Below are 18,873 nucleotides of genomic sequence, written 5' to 3' on the forward strand. Positions count from 1 at the left end.
CCTCTGTGTGCTCCTCTCTCCCTCATCCTTCTCCATGACTGCAACTGCCTCCCCTCTACAGCACCCACAGTCCATTCTCCACCAAGTCAGGTCTCCACACTTCCTACCTTTATAAGTGTGGCCTCTTCTCTCCCTTTAGTTGTGGAGTTTGTTCTTTCAGTCTTCTAGACTATTCCTGGGGTATTTAGGATAATCTGATAGTTACCTAGTTGTGTTTGTGGGACAGGAGGAGCCGAGTCCTTCTACTCTGTTGCCGTATTTCTCTCAAGCTGGAATCTATTAATTTCTTAAAACTACATGTGAACCATAGCTATCTCAATAAAAATTTAAATTTAAAATGACATTTGCAGTAGCATCAAAAATATTAAATATATACGCATATATCTAGCAAAAGATGTCAAAAGACTGAACTGATAATTACAAGATATTGATAAGTGAAATTCAGGGACTACCTGAATAAATAAAAAGAGAAATTTTGGGGGGTGCCTGGGTGGCTCAGTCGTTAAGCGACTGCCTTTGGCTCAGATCATAATCTCAGGGTCTTGGGATCAAGCCCCATATGGGGGGGGGGTCCCTGCTCAGCGGGAAGCCTCCTCCCTGCCCCAGTCCCCCTGCTTGTGTTCCCTATCTCCCTGTGTCTGTCAAATAAATTTTAAAAACTTTAAAAAAAATTGTTTTTTTGTTCATGGATCAGTAGTCTCAGTATTAAAATTTCAGTTCTTAAAATTCACTAGTAGAACCAACATGTCCTTAGCAGGTTTTTTTGTTTTGTTTTGTTTTTTGACAAGTGGATATAAAATTTACGTGCAAGTGCAAGAGCCTAGAACAGTCAGATAACTTTGAAAAAGAGATCAAAATGAAAGGCTAAAACTACATGATAACAAGTCTTCCTACAAAGCTTCAGGATTTAAGGGGCTCCTGGGTGTCTCAGTCAGTTAAGCGTCTGCCTTTGGCTCAGGTCATGATCCTGGGGTCCTGGGTTCAAGCTCTGGCATCAGGTTCCCTGCTCAGTAGGGAGCCTGCTTCTCTCTCTCCTGCTGCTCCGCCTGCTTATGCTCTCTCCCTCTCCCTCTCTCTCCAATAAATAAATAAAATATTTTTAAAAAGTAAATAAAGCTTCAGGATTTAAGAAGTGTATTGGTTACAAGATAGACAACTTATTGGAACAGAATGGAAAGTACAGAAATAGACTGTTACATATATTGATACCTAATTTTTGATAAACGTGAAAAGACAATTCAGTGAAGAAGGAATAGTCTTTTCAACAAGTGATACTAGAACAATTGGATACCTATATGCCTGAAAGAAAAAAAAAATACGAACTTCTTATATGAACTTTAAGCCCAATACAAAAAGTAATGCAAAATGGATTATAAATCTAAAACTTAAAACTTTGAAGAGAAAACATAGGATAAAGTCTTCATAGTCTTGTGTTAGGCAAAGACTTTTGAGCTATCACACCAAAAAACAATACATAAAAGAAAAATTGATAAATTAGGCTTAAGTAAAGTTTTAAAACTTCAGAAAACACATAATGAAAAGACAACACAAACTAGGAGAAAATACTTTGCAAAGCATCTATACAGTTAGCAGCTTTTATTAAGAATATAGCTGCTAAAAGACTGTTTTTTAAAAAAAGATTTATTTATTTATTTTAGAGAGAGAAAGAGCACATAAGCAGAGGGAGGGGCTGAGAAAGAGAGAGAGGATCTCAAGCAGACTCCTTGCTGAGTGTGGGGCCTGGTGTGGAGCTTGATCTCACAACCCTAACATCAGGATGTGAGCCAAAATCAAGAGTTGCCTGCCTAACTGACTGAGCCACCCAGGCACCCCGGCTAAAGGACTTTTGCATTCAAACTATATAAAGAACTGCCAAAATTCAATTATAAGAAAACAATATTTTTTTAAAGGAAATATGTATTTCCTTTTTTTTTAAGATTTTATTTGAGAAAGAGCTCGAGCCAGGGGAGGCAGGGGAGTGGTTAGAGGGAGAAGTAGACTCCCCTCTGAGCAGGGAGCCTGATTCAGGACTCAGTCCCAAGACCCTGGGATCATGACCTGAGCTGAAGACTGATGCTTAACTGACTGAGCCATCCAGGTGCCCAACAATGTTATTTCTAAAAATAGAGAAAATATTTGAACAGACATTTTCTCAGTTAATGTCAGTTAACTATTTCAAAAGATACTCAACATCATTAGTTATTAGGGGAAGGTAAATTAAAACCATATGAGTTATTTCTACACATGTATTGTAATAGCTAAGATTACAAAGACCACATTAAGTATGGTCAAGGATGTGTAAGTTAGAACTTTTATACACTGCTGATGGAAATGTAACATGTTACAACCACTTTGAAAGATTGGTGACTTCTTAAAAGTTTCACACCATGTGATCTAGTGAGTCTACTATTTTATCTAAGAGGGAAAAAAAGCATATTCCCATACAGTGACTTATATGTGAATATTTATAGAAGCTTTATTTGTAATAGCTAAAAGCTGGAAACACCCAAATGTTTATCAACAGAGGCATGCAGAAACAAATATGGTATGTCTTTATGCAATGGAATTTTTTTTTAGCAATAAAAAACATTGAACTGTTGATAAAATAGCAAACATGCATGAATCTCAGAATAAATTTCTGAGTAGAAGAAGCCAGTCAAAAATGAGTACATATTTTATGATTCCATTTATAGAAGACACCAGAAAATGCAAACTACAGCAGTAGAGAGCACATCAGAGGTTTAGCCGGGGGTAGGGTGAAAGGGGAGGATTACCAAGAGGTAGGAAGAAACTTTTAGAGATGTTGAATATGTTCAGTGTCATGTTTTAATAATGGTTATATGTTATAAACTTACCAAAGTATAAACTTCAAATATGTGCAGTTTGCTATATATCACTTATACTTCAATAAAGCTGCTAAAGTTGTCATAATAACTAAAGAAGTTATCAAAATTATTTTTTCAGCTTTATAATTCATTCTTCAAGATTGAGCAGTGGCAACATACAGGTACCTCCTGGTACACTTCGGCATTTAAAATGGAGAAGAGGGTGCCTGGGTGGCTCAGTGGTTAAGCCGCTGCCTTCGGCTCAGGTCATGATCTCAGGGTCCTGGGATCGAGTCCCGCATCGGGCTCTCTGCTCAGCAGGGAGCCTGCTTCCTCCTCTCTCTCTCTCTGCCTGCCTCTCTGCCTACTTGTGATTTCTCTCTGTCAAATAAATAAATAAAATCTTTAAAAAAAAAAAAATGGAGAAGAGAAATTCACTCATTAAGAGTATTGAGCAAGAAAGATTTTTTTAAAGGAATAAAACTGTTTTAAAAATTGACAGTATGTATTTTGCATAAATTGAAATTTCCTAAAGAAAATTAGTCTTTCTCTTGAATTCATTCAAGAGAATCTTAACATTAATCTTCTTAATATTTATTCAAGAACATCTTCTTAATATTAGGTTAAAATAACTTTGAGGGTTTTTTTTTAATTATTATTCTCAGTCATAGGGGCACCTGCATGCCTCAGTCCGTTAAGCGTCGGCCTTAGGCTCAGGTCTTGATCCCTCAGTCCTAGGATCAAGTCCCATATCAGTCTCTCTGATCGGTGGGGAGTCTGCTTCTCCCTCTGTCCCCACCCCCCACTCATGCGTGCTCACGCGTGCACGTGCTTTCTCTGTCTCAAAAATAAATAAATAATTTTTAAAAAATAAAAAACCTTTTCTTAATTCTCAGTTCAGAGTATAATGTGCTTTAACCTTATTTTCTAGTTTACAGATACCAAGTGTTTTCTAAATTACAAATACCAAGTGTTTAAAACTTGGTAGTTTGAGTAAATGTTTAATTGTTTTGTTTTCCTTTTGAATAGTACGCACTGGAACGGCTGAAGGTCATGTGTGAAGAAGCTTTGTGTAGTAACCTCTCAGTAGAAAATGTTGCTGATACCCTTGTCCTTGCAGATTTGCACAGTGCAGAACAGTTGAAAGCACAAGCCATAGACTTTATTAATAGGTAAGCTATGCCTGTATTTCAGTGGGCATGACACCTTCAACATTTCTTCACCAGACTTTTTTTTAAGTGTGTTTAAATCTTCAATGCAGGTGCAGTGTACTTCGACAGCTTGGGTGTAAAGATGGGAAAAACTGGAACAGCAAGTAAGATGACATCAGTTTCTGACTTAAAGTTGATCTGCATACATGAAATTAAGTGTTTGCATAGCCTTTTGCCCATCTGCATAAGTATGAATCCAGATATTAGTTACATGAAGTAAACTGCCAGTTATTTTAAAAATTAGTAATTTGACTTAGTGGATTCTTGAGGCTATGCTTCATTGTAGATCAGCTTCTAATGTGAACTGGGATCGACATTTTAATTTCTTATGCATATATGCTTATAGTATATAACTGAGTCCAGGTATTTCAATGGCTATTGGAGATCCTTTCCCTGCCCCTTCAGAAAGCATTTCTAAAAATGTGGGAAATACTCATTTTATCCTCTAAGGCGTGTTCCTCCAGATTTGCTTAGAAAGTCTTTATATTTGAATGCTCATCTACTGCTTCTTAGGTTAGCCAAGTAACTTGAATCATATAGTATTTTAGACTAGCTCCTGGTTCAATTTGTTCTTTTCTTTCTCTGATGAAACTGTAAGAGGTATGATAGTTGTTACATGTTTTTAAGCCTGGGCCTTCTGAGTATGAACCACTAGAACTTATTATTCCCTTCTTATGTTTTCTTCTCTCATTTTTAGAATGATTTGTCTATGTTTTATAATTTTTCAAAATCAAAGAAGCGTTGATGGTGTAAAGAATTTGTCCTGCTTTTGGTTAGTATTTACCTGTAAACCCTTCAGTTAGTTCTATTTTCACATATTATCAAAAGTTGATATAAGTGAAAAAAGACAGTGTTAGAAACAATAAAATGAGTGTTGACCATTTAATTATTTCCCATTGTTTTCATCTATGACCACTTTTAAGTTACTGGTTGTTCTGTATATTGATTGGTCTGTGATAATATATTATCATGGCATTTGATCCTAAAAAATATATTTGAATCAAAAATATAATGTTTTAGCTGTAAATGATAATTTTGTGATCCTTTGTACTTAGCCACTTTCAAGTTCTAATTGTATTCTGTTAAGAAAATATTACATTGAACAACTTTTTTACACTGTCAACAAATGTTGGTTTATTTCACATCCCTTCAAGAAGCTGTTGTAGATGCAGATCTTCAATAGATATTTTGTTGAATTAAATAAATGAAAATGCCAGGTATATTGATAGGTATCTTTGTGATTCTGAGCAATTAGTTGAAATTATAAACACAATGACATAGAGCTAATATAATGTCAGGCAAATTTAAAAAGTTGTTTTATTGTTATTAGCTACTGTTTAGTTCCACAAACATTTACCTAGTATTCTTATGTCTCAAGCACCATGCTAAGGAGTTTCATATAAAAATGATTAGGAAAAATCTTCTCTTGAGAATTTTATCTATTGATACAAACTAAGTACATGAATATGTTATTATAATGTGGTAAGTAATGTGATAAAGGAAGATATGTACAGGGCACTGGATAAAGGTTGGATGGTTTAGGGATGGCTTTCTGGAGATGACTTCTGAGCCTTTAAACATGAATAGGAATTAGTAAAACTGAGAAGGAAATAACAGGCATTGTGAACAGAAAGGATAGCTCCATCCAAAGTATAGAAGCATGAAGCAGTAGGTGATCATTCAATTAACAGGTATTTATATTTACTATACAGTAAATACCCTAGGCACTGTGCTTATACAAAGAATATCATGGTGAACATGATGAATGTTCCCCTGCCTTCAATGGGGTTTATAGCTTAGCAGGAGGCAAATTGGAATTAGACAAGTAATTGAAATAAAGTGTAACAGTAGATACTATATAACATACCCATCCGAGCATATAGCAAAAAAACCTTACCTAAGCTAGAGGAAGAAAGCCTTTTTGAGGTATTATTGAAAAAATGCCTTAAGTATTAGTAGGAGTTGATAGTATTGAAGTAGAGGGAGAAGAGCAGAGGGCAAAAGTTGGAACTCTAGAGAAAACCTGTGTGTAACAGCCATGGAAAAGAGCTGTTGAAAGAGCTGATACACAAATGGTAACAATGGGAGTTAGGACTATGGAGAAAACTGTAACATAGTTCCAAGTATAGAACTTCCAGAAGAATTTAAGAGTTTCTGTTGCAACATAAAATACCAGTAAGGTGAAGATGGTATTTTCATGAATTCATGGGGCCTGATGACATAGAGAAATGAAGTGTTTAAAACATTTTGAAATTTGTAAGTTTTAAAAATAATAACAATGTGTTTTGAAAAGTACTCTTTAGTAAACATAACATAACTTTATTTTTCAGCCAAGCAGCGGACATAATGGAAACATCGGGGTGGAAGTCCATGATTCAGTCTCACCCTCATTTAGTAGCAGAAGCCTTCCGAGCACTAGCATCTGCACAGTGTCCACAGTTTGGCATTCCACGCAAACGGCTAAAACAGTCCTGAAATCTTCCATGAACTGTAGAAAAATGGAATTGACTTTTACTCCTCCAGGTCCAGAAGGATTCTAATATACAAACCATAAGCAAGAGTTGTTTCTGTTGTCTTGTCCACAGAACAGAAGCTGAAAAAGCATATTGCTTGCATTTCAGGTGGATAATTTATGGTTTATTCTTCAGCTTTAAATTAGACTGATTATACTCTAATTCACTTCAAGGCCTTAAATTATCTTCAGTGACTTCTCTTGTTCATATAATACTTTAATTTTTTTATTGTGCCTTGTCATTTTGACTAAGGCTATGCAGGATTGCACTAGGTCCATAATGCAGTAATATTGATAACTGAAGATATTAAGTTTCAAAAGGATCTTCCATTAGTTTGAGAAAAAAGCAAAATGAATTTTATAGGGTTTGTCCTGTGCTGTCTCTAAGTTTAAAACTAGGTTCTTCTTAAAAGCACTTGAATTGGAGATTACTGATAATGTCTCCAGTCTAAGTTCTATACATATAGGAGAACCTGCTTACCTTCAAGGTAAGTTACGGCAATACACTGCTTCAATTCTAATTTATTTTTCATTTCAGGGGGCAAATATGCAATGAGTTGGCCCAAATTTTTAGTAAAATTTGTGATGTTTGTCTGTGTATTGACTGTCCAACAAACTGAGAAAAGCATAACAAACTTTTGCTTGTGTTTTTTGTGGATTTATTCAAGTTTACAATGATTGAGAACTGATTGAGGTTAAGATTTCAATAAAAAGAAAGCATGTTTTATGCTGAATTAATTTTTTTAATTTATAGTGACATACATTTATATGAAGAATTCTGTCCATGTTGAAAGTAAGGATGACCAAATGTAAATTTAAGGAGTGGGCCAATTAAGAAAGATATAATGCACTTTTAATGTGTAACTTTTGTATGCTAAATGGTACATATATTTTTTTTGTTTTGTTTTTGAGGGAATTAATAAGGTATAATTAATTGTGTCTTAACTTTTGAAAGAATTTTTTAAGACCAATGGAGGCAATTGGGATGTTTGTGATAATAGATAAGAACATAGCCTTGATTGTAGTTAAATTGGTTTAAATTTCAGATATTTATTATTGAATTTATTCCTGTCTTATCACACTTTGGAGAAGGCAACTGAATAAACAAATCCTGGATACTCTACTCTCCTCCTGAAAACAGTGAACTTATATTATTTGCAGACTAAAGGAGAGAGCCCTTAGAAATATGTCAGGCCACACTCTGAACCTTTTTTCTCCCCTAGCTTTCTCCTTTCTGTTTCAGTTACTGTACTAACATTGTGGATGATATTGAAATTCTGCATAATGTGAACAGGATAAACTATTTATAAACTGCTTTTCATGGGCCAGTTCTTTATTATAAATGAATTTAGCTTTAAACACATACACATGTTCAGTGTTTGGATAGCTCTGTTCACAGTGGAGTCTGTTCTGGTGCATTATCCCAGAGAAGTAGGAGTGATCAGTGGCAAGTCACTGCATCTGATTTTCTGTGATAGTGACAGTATGCTTCGTAGGCAAGATTTATACTTGACCACAAGGGAAAAAGTGTCACTGGAAAAAAAAAACACATATATATTCACGTACATACTTTATTCCCCCAATTAAAATTTGTATGCTATGTTTAATTTTTGAATTTAGGACAAAAGGAGAAAAATGAAGCCTGAGGATTTAAAATAGATTTCGTTTTTGTTATCTCTTTGTTAGGTAGTCACTGAAGCAATTTTAATATATAAAGAGTGATTCATACTTACATTAAGCAAGCACTGTCAAATAAGCATTTGTTAATCCACAACAAACTGTAGTTTGAAAAGATCATATTTTCAGATAGCTTCATTTCTTTCTGTGTAGTTTAATGGAAATCTTTCTTATGTTAACTTATATTTGAAATTGGAAAAATCCCTTGGGACATGTTATTGGACTCCATCCTGTGTAAGAATACTATAGGGAGTAGAACCTCGCTTCCTTAACCAGATTGAATCTATTAAATTTACAATGTACAAATTTTATACACACACATACATATACATGTTAAGATTTTAATATTTTTCCAAGGTCTTAAAACAAAATTCCTCAGGCTCTAGAACCTTCTTTTCAAAAAAAAAGTACTGGTGTGTCCATTTATATCAAATATGCACAGGCTCATTGTGAATTAATTCAATGCTTATATGTACATTTCTAACGATAGTGACTTCAGTAATAACACCCATATAATGAACACTGCAGCTTGCTCCTACCTACTTACTTTAGTGTTTATTGCAGATCTTAAGGTTTTTATTATAAAGTTGTTTTTTAGTTTTGTTCTAAGTTTGGTAGCACATTTTGTACCAAAAACGTCAAACACTGTGCTGTGAGGAGATACACGTTTGTAGAAATGTCCACTTTTCAGATTATATAATGCCTACCATTATACTAACAGAATCATATCATAGTTGATTTATTTTTTTTATTTATTATGGGGGATTTTTTTTTTTTTGGTATTGTGGGTTTTGAGGCAATGGAAAAAAAAGTGTATTCTGATGTGAGTGCTCTAATAGCCTTTTTATTTTTTCATTTTGAAACTACACACATTGTTTTCAGTAGGGACAGAATCTGTCCTGAACAATTTTGCCTTTTATTAGCCTGCTCTTGTTTCCCTTTTGTCACATAAACAGAGCTTTCCTTAGAAAAGTAGTGACTGGTTTTAAATGTTGTTACATGTTATCAAGTAACCATTGGAGAGGTGTTCATTAGCTTGAGATACAGAAATACTGTATTTGTGCCTTTTTTGTTTTTAAATTTTAACATACATTGGTATTTAGAGCACAAATATGAAGGTGCCATAATGTTATGGCTTGCCATTGTTACCTCCTTGAATATTCATGTGTCATTGTCTTGAAATAGTAATTGGAGAACCATGCATGTATTATGTCATCTGGGTGGGTGGGGGTGTGTGTGTGTGTGTGTGTGTGTACACGTACTTGTGTTTGCTTGGACTTGCGTGTGGTATGTTCAGAAGAGTGAATTTCTGAAAATAGGACTCAGTTAAATGTTGAAAATTCAGGTTAGTTAAAATATTTCATTAAATGAGCTTTATTTTGGAGGCAGTTGATAGAAAATTATAATTTTCAAAAATGTGACCATTTACTGCATGATGAAATGTGAAAACAGTGCCTTTTTAGGACATCAAGTTTAAAGTTAAGTTTTAAAATATTCACAAAGATATCTTAAAAATTTGTCATGAACATTATTAGCTTATTTTTAAACTAGACCTAAGTTAGAATTTAAATTGCCAAAAGCATAATTACTGATTTATTTTCCCATTTAAGTTCTGTGCAGAAATGTAAAACCTAAGTAAAAGTTTTTATAAAAATGTGGCTCATACATGCTACCCAGTGTTACTAAATTAGAACACTAGAGACTTCAGTAAATTGTTTTGTTAAAATCCAACTCAACAAGCTTTCTTCCTAGCAAGGTATTTGAAAGATGAATTATTCTGACGTGGACATTCTTGCTCTTTGATGGATAAAATAAAAATATTCAGTGTATTCTTGCAAAAGGAGGTGGGTGAGTGGGCTTTACTGTTTTCAGATTATAAAAACAGCACTTTTAGCACATAAGAGTATTTTTTTTTGTAAACCTCTTTTATACAAATTATGAGCTCTACTTTAAGTGTTCATGGGATGATGTCAATTTTAGATCTAGTTGAACAAATATTGAGTGCCTATCATATGCAAGACTCCTCTTCACTAGGAATGAAATCACCACACCGTGTCTTCTGTTTGCAGTATGTGGACTTTATGTTTAGAAAGAAATTCTTATATTTAAATTTTTTTCTGTTTGTTAGAGTTTATCGTTGTATACTGTAACCCAGTTAATTTCACATCCAGTTTTTTAGAATGAAGATATAACTTAAATGAGTCCCATTTTTGAAAATAAAATTCTGCTAAAATTATTTAAAAATTAATTCTGGGGGAAATTGATTTTCAAGATTCAAATGTGTAAAGACTTATATGAACTTTTCAGCCTCATTTTTAATCAGCTGATGTTAATGATGAGATACATACTTTTTGTATCTTGTTGCTGAAAATATTTTTTGCATTTCAGCACGTTGAGTTAAAATAAAGTTGTTACTACTTATTCAGAATTAATTGGTTTATTTTGTGTTTATTTGAAAATAAGAACTCTTTTCATTTTCAGTTCCTATGATGTTTTGCAAAAGAGCCATGTGTTTGATGTAGTAACTTTAAATTATGCATAGTAGTTAATTCTCCTACATAGGAAAACTAGTATTATTTGGAACCTACTAAAGACTTATTCCTTAACTGTGAGTTATACCTATATTTGCTTTTATGTATACATTATCAATATCGGAAGATTTATGCTAATGTCCTGTAGCTTTAATGTAGTACTTAAAGATTACCTCTCCACTGGTCCTCCTGTTCCTTCTTCATTATTAACAGACAACTTAATTATTTGCTGCCATCAATAAGGGCAGAATTGGGGCAATGCATTCCTGGCCTCGTTTAGTAACAGTAACACAATTAGTGCATAAAAATTGTGGCCAAAGTGGCAGTATGAATGCATAGTTAAAAAACCTTCCATACACCCAACACACATATACACATGTGTATGCATACTACATTACCCTTAGAAGAATAAAGGAAGGCCTGAAAAACCTAAGAACATTGTCTATTCAATTAAAGTAAAATAGGACAGGTAGTGGTTATATTCTAAACTTTAAATGAATTATGTATAACCATTCCCTTTCACTCTGCAGCAGCCAGCATTCTGAATATATATTTTTTAGAACATTGGAATGTAGTGTTTCCTTAGTTCTACCACCCAAGAATCATTTATTTCTAAGAGAATGCCAATAGTGGTATTTGTTTTGATCACTACTTTTTTTTTTCCCCCCAATATCCATTCAATTTTAATTTGGTCACACTTTTAAATAGAAGACACACTGGTAGAAATCTTGCATGTGATACATTGTTGCTACTTTTTTGGTATCAGAAAGGTTTGCTTGTATCTGCAAAGGATAGTGGCAAAAAAGGTTTGTCCTTTCTGTTACGAATGCTGCCTTTTCACCTCTTTTTCTATTGCCTTACATCCTTAATTTTTTTATGAAGGATTCAGACATAGCCAGACAATTGTAGGATTTAGGAATAACAATACAGCATACTCACCTATGCGTGCCGCACACACGCACACACACACACACATACACACACCCCAAAACCAACCAAACAAAAAAAACCAGTGTCCTGACAATTCTGATACTTTGCTCTAAGATAAATTTATTGCTATGATAGGTTATTAGAATGTGCTTGAGTTTTTAGCTAAAAAGTTGTGCAATTCATGAAAATGGAATGGGCAGAAATGAGGAAAAATAAAAATGATGTGCAGCTGAAAAAGAGGAACAAAATTAGATGCATCAAACTTGATAAATACCAGAGATGCAAAGCAGGAATTTGAATCAATAGGAAACAAAGCTCATAAGTGCTCCCAGATTACAAAGACAAGAATAGATGAAAATAAAGATGATTCAGTTTAATTTCTATATCCAGATAATTAAATAGAGTGCCAGGCATTGTACCAAACTTGGTAATACAAACAAAATATAAATAGCTCATATCCTCATAAGTGTATTCTTGAAGAAAGCACAGTTATATAATATGTATGTGAATTGTAAAAAAATAATAATAATATGTATATGTATGTGAATTGTGATAGGAGTACATGAGGGCCATCTAATCTGGGAGGGTGATGGAGATCTCAGATACCCTCTGAGGAAATGATACCTAAATTAAAATTAAGTGGAAGTAGGCAACTTAGTGGGACTATCATCCACCCCATTATGTGAAATTCCAGAGGTTGAACCAAAGTTCATGTAGAACCTGTATGGGAATGAAGATAAACATGACTATATCCTTACGTGTAAGAGAAGGAAAGAGTAAACCAGAAGATGAAGGTCATGATTTTTTTTTGAAGGTATCAGAGGAGTCAAGTTTTAACTTGAGGAATTTGAAGTATGGTTGTGTCATGATCAGTAATTTATCAATCTTCAAATGAACTGCTGAGGCCTAGAGGAGACGGTAAGGAAAGTTCTGAAGAGATGAATGCTCTGCTCTGCGAGGCCAGGAGCTCTGAAATGGAACAAAAGGGAGAAATCTGTGAGGAAATACTGCGAGGGCTTGGAAATAAATTGCATATGGTAGAAGGAACAGGATTCAGGAGTGACTCCTGGGTGTTGTATTTGAGCAACAGGATGGAGGGTGGTACCATTCACTGATACAGTAATCACAAGGGTAACAGCAGCTTTGAGAGAAAAGCAATCATTCTGATTTGGAGCCTGTTAGGCTTAAGATTCCTATTGGACATTCTGATTGGGTATGTGAATCTTAGACATGAGAGTGATCTGGGTTATCAAGTCAGGAATCCTCAAAGAAGATAATCAGTGCATGCAGGTTAATAAAAAGCATAGGGAAGAAACAAGAATAGAAAAAGTGGCTAACAGCGTCAAATGCTGAGCTGTCAAGTAGGAAGCTAGAAAATGAATTCAATATTTGAAAGAGGACCTGACAGGAGTCTGAAGTGGGGGAAGAAGTAGGTAGGATTGGAGTGAGAAAATGGATGCTCCAAGTACAGAACAGGATGTTCGGCGAAGACAGCAGGAAAGAAACTAGCTATGGGATAGGGTTTAAGATCAGTTTCTTACTTTGATCTCTTTTATGCTAGGAGAAGTGTGTGTATATTAAGGTAATGACAAGGAGTCATAAAGTAGAAAACAGATGGGATTATTCAGGTTTTAGAAGAGAGGAGAAATGGAATTAGATACCAGACAGGAAGATTGCTTCAAACATGTGCAAGGGAGAAATAATGAATGCAGAGTCAGACTTATACATTGTTTTGTTTTTGTCTGAAAGGTAATATTTTATGTCTCATTCCTTGTGAAGTCAACTATTCAGAATAAAGGCAGGTGATGGGTTTAGAGCAGAGGTCAGCAAACTTACTTCATAAAGGATTTAGATAGTAAATGTTTTACCTATTCAATTATGCTATTGTAGCATGAAAATGCCATAGACAGTATGTAAACAAACTGTGGTTTTGTCCGGTTAGAACTGTTTACAAAAGCAGGCATTCAGCTGGATTTGACTATTGTGCCATAGTTCACTGAGTTCAAAAAGTTCGAGAAGACCAGAGTAGTTTTGGAATAACAGATATGAAAATACATGGATGGCCCACTTGAGATTGGAGACCATGACTTTACAGAGGATGAGTTAAGGGTAACAAATCTTTAGATAATTGATAATATCAAAGACATAATTGGAAGACAGTGACTAAAGCTATTAATTACTTTTCTTTTAAAAAGATGAAATTTGGGGGGCGCCTGGGTGGCTCAGTGGGTTAAAGCCTCTGCCTTCGGCTCAGGTCATGATCCCGGAGTCCTGGGATCGAGCCCCGCATCGGGCTCTCTGCTCAGCAGGGAGCCTGCTTCCTTCTCTCTCTCTCTCTGCCTACTTGTGATCTCTGTCTGTCAAATAAATAAATAAAATCTTAAAAAAAAAAAAAAAAAGATGAAGTTTTGGAGTGCCTGGCTGATTCCATTAGTAGAGGATGTGACTTGATCTCAGGGTTGTAAGTTCAAGCTACACTTTGAGTGTAAAGATTACTTTAAAATATTTTTTAAATGAATTTTGGAAATGAGAAAATAAATAGCTCTCCGGGTAAAGTTCATCAACAGTTATCCAAACCCAGACACAATGGGTGACTTGTAAATTGGAAAGATAGTGTGAGCATCCAAGAAGTAAGTATTTTAAAAGTCCTGTTTCTCTGACGAGACTTTAGTGAAAGAAATTCTTACTCAAAAACTTTTAGCTGTGTAATAATTCACTTCTAAAGTTAACATTTAAATTATATAGAAGTAGTGTATTAACACAGTTCCTAAAGTATAGGCAATGATGAATATTAACAAAAATTAATCTGAGCATAGGAAGTTGAGGCTTATAAGGACTGGCAATGAGTATTAAACTTAAAAGGAAGTCTAACTTATTGTAACATAACGTAAACATAAATGTAAAACTTGACCACAACTCCCTCACCCCAACCTGGTGCGTTCCCAACCCTGCCTGCTCCTCCGCCCCCGCCTTCAGGATGACCTATGGAGACGCTATTAGCCTCCCTGCAGAGGGGTCTTCTTACCTTGCTGATGAACCTTGGCTAGTTTAGAAGTATAAACTACATAAAATGTAAAAATACAAATGTTACAAATGTTAGAATGGTCATCTATTGTAAATATAAAGGAAACCAGACAGGAGGAAGATGGGGAACTGGAATTGGGAAATAAAAATATAAAATTCTTCCTCTTGCATAAATGGGAATTAAAAATATTTTTTCTACTGATTTTTAAACATTGAGTTATAAACATTTAAGGACTTTTTAAAATTAAGAAGCTTAAACTATCCATTGGTAGAATTTAAAATAGACTACATATATATGCTCCAAAACATTGTGTGTGTGTCACAGTGGGAGAGAACCCAATTAGGACACAAAAAAAGGAGAAGGCAAAGAAAATTACAAAGATCTAGCAGAAGTAGTATGACCATTGGAATAGGTTAAACACACCTGCTATAAGAAAAAGTTATTTAGCAATGATCTCATTCAGCAGGTTGTGTGAGCTCGAAATGTAATAATGAGAGAGAAATGCCCTATTCTGATAGAGTTTACTATAAATCCAATAATAAAATAAAAGCCTTGTGAAAGGGAAGTAAAGGATTTTGTGGAGCACATCTCACAGTCCAGAATTGTTAGCTGGCATAGAAGAAGAAGAGCATTTTTTATAAAGGGCAAGTGTGACAGCCCAGGGGAAAATGGGGGTGATGATTTTACTGAAATACAGTAGAGCTGAAGGGTAGTGCTTTTTGTTGTTGTGTAGTGTCTCTGTGTTTCTGTGTCTTTTCTTGAGGATTGAAATCCAAGTGAGAGAATCCCAGTAGGACTAAGTCAGGGAAAGCCTTTTAAGTTCTAAATTGCCCAAGTTGACTAGACCAAGGAAAAAAAGTGGAAACAATTATCAAATAATTACCTCCACAAAAGGCTTGGAATTAGGTTGACTTTATACGGAAATGATTTCAAACTTGGTAGGAACTGATCATTCCCATGATACATGAATTGAAGTAAACACTGAGAAGTACTTTCTTTTAAGCTACTATAAACCAGGTAACCTTAGGAAATTGCAGAAAGTAAAGGAAATCATACATGTAAGACTGATGCAGCATCCTAGTGGTACCGGTAGCCTAATAAATATTCTCACCAACTGTAATTGTGGATTTGTTCATTTCTTCTTTGAGTCAGTGTTTGAATTTGAAGCTCTTTTTATTAGATAAACACATAGTTAGGACTTTTACATTTTTCTAATGACTTGATCTTTAATCATAATAAAATAGTCCTCTTTATCACTCAATGCTGTCTTGAAGTCTAAAGTTCACACATTAGCATGGTGCATATAATGGCACTCTTTCAATTGCAACCTACTTGTGTTTGTATATCTAAAGTGAGTGTTTTGTAGACACTGTATAGTTGTGTCTTATCTTTTTATCCAGTCTAATTCGTTCTGCTTTTTAACTGGTGTGTGTAAACTATAAAATACATTTTATAAATTACATTATATAATTACTGATATGTTAGAATTTGTGTGTTGCCTTAATATTGCTTTTCTTTATTTCGTCTTTTGTTCCCTCGTTGCTCCTTTCCTGCTTTGTATTCTTTTTAAAGATTTTATTTATTTATTTGACAGACAGAGATCACAAGTAGGCAGAGAGTCAGGCAGAGAGAGAAAGAGGAAGAGAAGCAGGCTTTCCGCCGGGCAGAGAGCCCAATGCGGCTCTTGATCCCAGGACTCTGAGATCATGACCTGAGCTGAAGGCAGAGGCTTTAACTCACTGAGCCACCCAGGACCCCCCTGCTTTTTTTTTTTTTTTTTAGGTTTTTAATATTCTATTTCTTCTTTTTATTACATATTCTATGTTATTTCTTCTTTTTGCTTTTTAATCTGTACTTTTTTGCATTTTTGGTCATTGTTCTAGACTTTACAATAAGTATCCTTATCACAGTCTACTTTCAGTGTTGCATCATTTCATATAAACTATAAAACATGTACAACTGTTTCATTTATTACTGTCATTTGCACCACTGTCATATGCTTTATTTCAACATATATTATAAACCCTAAAAATCAGGTTACTTCATGTTATAGTTATTGTTCTAAATATGTTATAGTTATTGTTATCATGTTATAGTTATTCTTCTATCATGTTATAGTTATTGTTCTAAATACAATATCAAGTTATGGTTATTGTTCTAAACAGTGAATAGCACTTTTAAAGAAACTAAAGAGAGGAAAATTAATGAAAAATATTTTCTATTTACCCATATTTACTATTTCAATGCTCTTATTCCCATAAATCTGACTTTCCATCTATTTATTGCATTTTTTAGAGAGCTCCAGAGACAGTTTTGGATAAGTTAGTGATTGATAATCTGAAAAGTAAACAAATGTACAAACAAAACCATCAACTCCTGGAACCAAAATAGTCCTACAGAGAGGGAATGCAATCAGCATACTTTGTGCCCCACCTGAGAACGATGTTTTTGTACCAGCATCATGTTGTATACACTGAATAGTATCATAACCACAAATTGTGACTTTATGCTCTGATCTTTCTTAGTGGGAAATTAATAATATCTGAAAATAAAAAGTACAAAATTAGGTTAAGAATTTAATAGTCATAACAGCAAGCTTGGAGTTTGGAAAGAGGAAAGTAAGTTTAGAGAGGGAAGATCGGACAGTTGGCAGAGTTCGCCTCTGGGAAGCAGGAGTGGCAGTAAGGGAGGGGCTGCTGTTTCTCCTAACAGGTCTAGTTTTACCGTTTGACTTTTCATGTAATATACGTGTACTAATCTGATAGTTAAAACAATTGTGAAGCTAATAGGACTATTCCAGTGAGAGGAAAAACACAAGTATAGAAGAAACAGACAAATGGACCAGGTAAGATTTCTGACTACACACATTGGTTTGATAATCCAAAAAGTAAATGGCCTTAAATACAAGAAAAGATAGTTCTTCTGGTCTGTTGAACAAGAGGAAAGGATGATAGGATCAGAGCAAATGATGGTAGTTCTCTGTGTCTGGTGGTAGGAAACTGAAGAGTGTCCTGATTCTATTATCTCTATGACTGCAGCATGAGAGTAAAATGGAAGCAAAGTGTTACTGCTTTTCCCTGAGTCCCAGCTGTGATGACAATGAGAGGGTTTGTTTTTTTTAATAATTTGAAAAATTTTCATTCATTTTCTTTGGATTATTTTTGTTATCATGTTCATCCTTATAGCCTGATACGTTACTACTTAATTTATTTTTTATGCTTCCTTTCATAATTTCTTTTTTCTTTCCACTTAGTCTCAGGTTTACTCCCCTTAAGTGACTTCAGTCTTTCGAAGATGTGTTCTTTTCTGTTCTGTGAAAAACCAAAGTAAGGTTTGTTTACAGATACCTGAGGGCTGTTAGTATCTGCAGAAAGATTACAACTGTCTATGTCATCCCTATAATTTCTTAACTCCTGTGCTTTGGATAGTGTATCGTCAAAATGTTAAACAAGTTTAAAATCAAATGGGAATATAAAACAAAGTCTACTGTGCATAAATTACTATCTTGTAGAGCCTGTGGATGTGCTCTGGGCCTAAGAAAGGATTTGGTATGCCTGATGATAGTGACGAGAGAAGGCTGCATAGACATTGAAGGATGCTTGGTCTAAGTCTGACGGTTAGAACTTGGGTCCACCAACCACCATTTCCTGCTCTCAGCCCACATAGGTGTTATTAAGCAACTGGGAGTTGGTATTACTGCAATTGAATCCTCTATTGCTTACCAGCTATGTGTTCTTGGGCAAGTTACTGAAACTCTGAATTCATTGCCCCATTTCTTAAAATGTTGATAATAACTTCATTACCTTATAGGAATATTGTGACAATTGAATGACAGAGTAGATATGAATGCACCGGTTACACCTGACATACACACAAGCATATACTTGGCTATAGGAGGCAGAAGCTCCTGTATAAATGTGGGTTTATCATGAAACTAATAAAGCTTCAGCTTCAAAGCTCCCTTACTTGCACAGATGAGCTCCTGCCAGGGCTCTGGGAGATAATCTGGTAATGTGATTGCATAATCAAGTGTTTTCATAAAAACTGCAAAATGTTTTAACTGCAATTTTAAGACCATTGCCTTTTGCTTCAACTTTCTGTTACCCTTCCCCTTGTACTAGGGGGGTGTTGGAGTGGCCACAGGAATTTCGAGGCTCCTACC

General features: G+C 34.7%; 1 protein-coding gene across 7 annotated transcripts in view; it reads left to right on the forward strand.

Moving 5' to 3' along the window:
* The window catches only part of SPOPL (speckle type BTB/POZ protein like), a 65,151-nt gene extending 54,498 nt beyond the window's left edge, over nucleotides 1-10,653 (forward strand). For 5 of the 7 annotated variants that reach the window (XM_045066443.1, XM_013048904.2, XM_013048903.2 and 2 more), the window contains 4 exons: nucleotides 3,855-3,997; nucleotides 4,087-4,140; nucleotides 4,734-4,808; nucleotides 6,367-10,653. In XM_045066443.1, the coding sequence (XP_044922378.1) occupies nucleotides 3,855-3,997; nucleotides 4,087-4,140; nucleotides 4,734-4,808; nucleotides 6,367-6,511 (417 nt within the window). In that variant the 3' untranslated portion in view covers nucleotides 6,512-10,653. The remainder of the gene's footprint in view (nucleotides 1-3,854; nucleotides 3,998-4,086; nucleotides 4,141-4,733; nucleotides 4,809-6,366) is intronic. The other 2 variants (XM_004778364.2, XM_013048905.2) reach the window with 2 other exon arrangements.
* The last annotated feature ends 8,220 nt before the right edge of the window (nucleotides 10,654-18,873 follow it).

Source organism: Mustela putorius, unplaced genomic scaffold (genome assembly GCF_011764305.1).
Source record: "Mustela putorius furo isolate JIRA1106 unplaced genomic scaffold, ASM1176430v1.1 tig00003867_pilon_pilon_pilon, whole genome shotgun sequence".
Classification (NCBI taxonomy): domain Eukaryota; kingdom Metazoa; phylum Chordata; class Mammalia; order Carnivora; family Mustelidae; genus Mustela; species Mustela putorius.